This window comes from Salmo salar, chromosome 12 (assembly GCF_965601325.2).
Source record: "Salmo salar chromosome 12, fSalSal1, whole genome shotgun sequence".
NCBI lineage: Eukaryota > Metazoa > Chordata > Actinopteri > Salmoniformes > Salmonidae > Salmo > Salmo salar.
This window is the reverse complement of record NC_138302.1, coordinates 94691272-94693771: the sequence shown is the minus strand read 5'-3', so window position 1 is coordinate 94693771 and position 2500 is coordinate 94691272. Positions and strand designations below refer to the sequence as shown.

At 43.2% G+C, this 2500-nt stretch overlaps 1 protein-coding gene across 2 annotated transcripts in view; it reads right to left on the bottom strand.

Annotated features, from left to right (window-relative positions):
- The window catches only part of LOC106566100 (kinesin-like protein KIF21B), a 137525-nt gene that overhangs the window by 47800 nt on the left and 87225 nt on the right, over window positions 1-2500 (bottom strand). For both annotated transcript variants that reach the window (XM_082959484.1, XM_082959485.1), the window contains exons 18-19: window positions 572-737; window positions 33-236 (exon numbers count right to left, since the gene is read on the bottom strand). In XM_082959484.1, coding sequence (XP_082815610.1) covers window positions 33-236; window positions 572-737 — 370 coding nt within the window. The remainder of the gene's footprint in view (window positions 1-32; window positions 237-571; window positions 738-2500) is intronic.

Genomic DNA, 2500 nt, shown 5'->3' with positions numbered 1-2500 from the left:
GTGTGTGTGTGTGTGTGTGTGTGTGTTCTTACCTTGGTTTCCTCTATCTGTATGAAGGTAGCTTGGCAGTCTGATAGGCTGTCATTGATATAGTCAATGTTTGCGTTCAGAACCTCAATGTCCTCGTTCATTTCCTGGACAAGGCGGTCCTCTGTGTCAGGCCCCTCCTCTTCCGCCATTAGCACCGCCCTCTTACGCAACAGTGCCTCCTGCTGCAAGGACAGCTCCTCACGCTTCTGTCTCACACACACACACACACACACACACACACACACACACACACACACACACACACACACACACACACACACACACACACACACACACACACACACACACACACACAGGAGAGAGAAACCCCACGTTAGCTATATCAACATGGCGATTGATTCAAGGAAGGGTTGAAGAAGAATGCCTTTTTTGACTATTTTAACTCGTCACTATGACAACCACTACAGACAGCCAAAATGAAGTCTGTAACACTTTACTTATAAACTGCAGGGTGTAACTGCCTCACAGTGAATTAAAAGTAGTGTTATAAGGACGAGGAAGTGTCACTAGAGGACAGTACCTTGATGAGTCGGTCCATGTCGGCCTCTACGTTAGTGATGGTCATCCTCTGCATGACGATGTCCAGGATCCTCCTCTCCAGTGTTTGCCACTTCTGACGGGCTGCCTTGGTGAAACTACTACTACCTCTCAGAACCCCCTTACCCTGCTGGGCACGATTCCTACTCCTACACAGAGAGAAACAGGAAGGACAATACAGATTAACTGTTAGTCCTAGAACACCCTGCTGGACACGATTCCTACTCCTACACAGAGAGAAACAGGAAGGACAATACAGATTAACTGTTAGTCCTAGAACAGCCTGCTGGACACGATTCCTACTCCTACACAGAGAGAAACAGGAAGGACAATACAGATTAACTGTTAATCCTAGAACACCCTGCTGGACACGATTCCTACTCCTACACAGAGAGAAACAGGAAGGACAATACAGATTAACTGTTAGTCCTAGAACACCCTGCTGGACACGATTCCTACTCCTACACAGAGAGAAACAGGAAGGACAATACAGATTAACTGTTAGTCCTAGAACAGCTCAATCATTCCTCTTTCTACTGCTGGGATAGGGGAGGAGAAGGAAGAGAATAGGAGAGAGAGAAAGAAAGAGATTTTGAGAGAAAGGGAGAGAGTTGGGGTAAGGGAGGGAGAGGAAGGGAGGGACGGAGACAAAGAAAGAAGAAGAAGAAGGAGATGGAGAGAATATCAGACTAAGAAAGTCACTTCTGTCAATTCGATTTGAAAATAATCCGATAAATGGTTTTGTAAAAGGCACTCCTCAAAATTGAATGAAACTTTATTGAATCTGACAATAGCCTTAGCTAAGTAAATGTCAACAGACTCATACCTCATCTGAATCTGACCTTCATATAGCTCAGACACACCCGTAGGATTGTCAAAGGTTTGCCTGCCGACAGTTTTTAGCACCTCTGAACAGAGTGTTGGCAGTTAATCTCTTTAGTGTTCACAGAGAAATACCTTTAACTCATCAGCCACTCAGCCTTGTTAAAATACTCCAAACCAGAAGGTGGCAGTAGCGTTGCTTGGCAAAGCATGTCTGTGTGTGTTGCTTTATGGTCCAGTAATCAATGTTAGCTAGCTAACTAGCTAGCTGTGATATTGTTGCTTTTGTTTGTTATGGAAAACCCTTGTTACTAGCCAAATAATGTTTACATATTTTGCATTACTTATCTCATATGTATATACTGTATTCTATCCTATTCTACTGTATCTTAGTCTATGCCGCTCTGACATTGCTCGCCCAAATATTGATATATTCTTAATTCCATTCCTTTACTTTAGATTTGTGTGTATTGTTGTGAAATTGTTAGATATTACTGTACTGTTAGAGCTAGAAACACAAGCATTTTGCTACACCTGATTTGACGGCCACAGCTAGTGAACTAGCTATAAAGAAATAAACTATTTGATTCACTCTCCATAATCGCATACAGCCCATAGATACAAGTTTAGCTAGCTGGCTAATGTTAGCTAATTTGTTAGCATTATTCGCTAGCTAGCTGTTGTACTAGCTAGGTAAAATCAAGACGCAAGGCGCACTTCACAGAGTAGGCGTTCCCTAGTCAAAATATGCAAATACATGCTCCAACAAACCAATAGAATCTCGCTACCTCGTGCTTGGCTCTGCCCACCTCCTTGCTTGTTCTGCCCACTATGATTCATTTGCTCCCATTGGAAACAACACGTTGTGGTCTATCTTGGGTAAGTTACACAAAAAGCCTTTTGGCAGCCAGCTACAGGCAGCTGCTGCATGGAAAGTAATCCATTGTGATTTAATTATAATGCTACGAGCTACAGTGGCCAGATAGCTAGCTTGGTAAAGCATTTAGTATTGTGTGCATTGTGCTGCACTTAACCACCCCGTCGTTTCATATGAAGTGTGTGTGACTGCCTTTCTCAGTTAGCAAGCTAA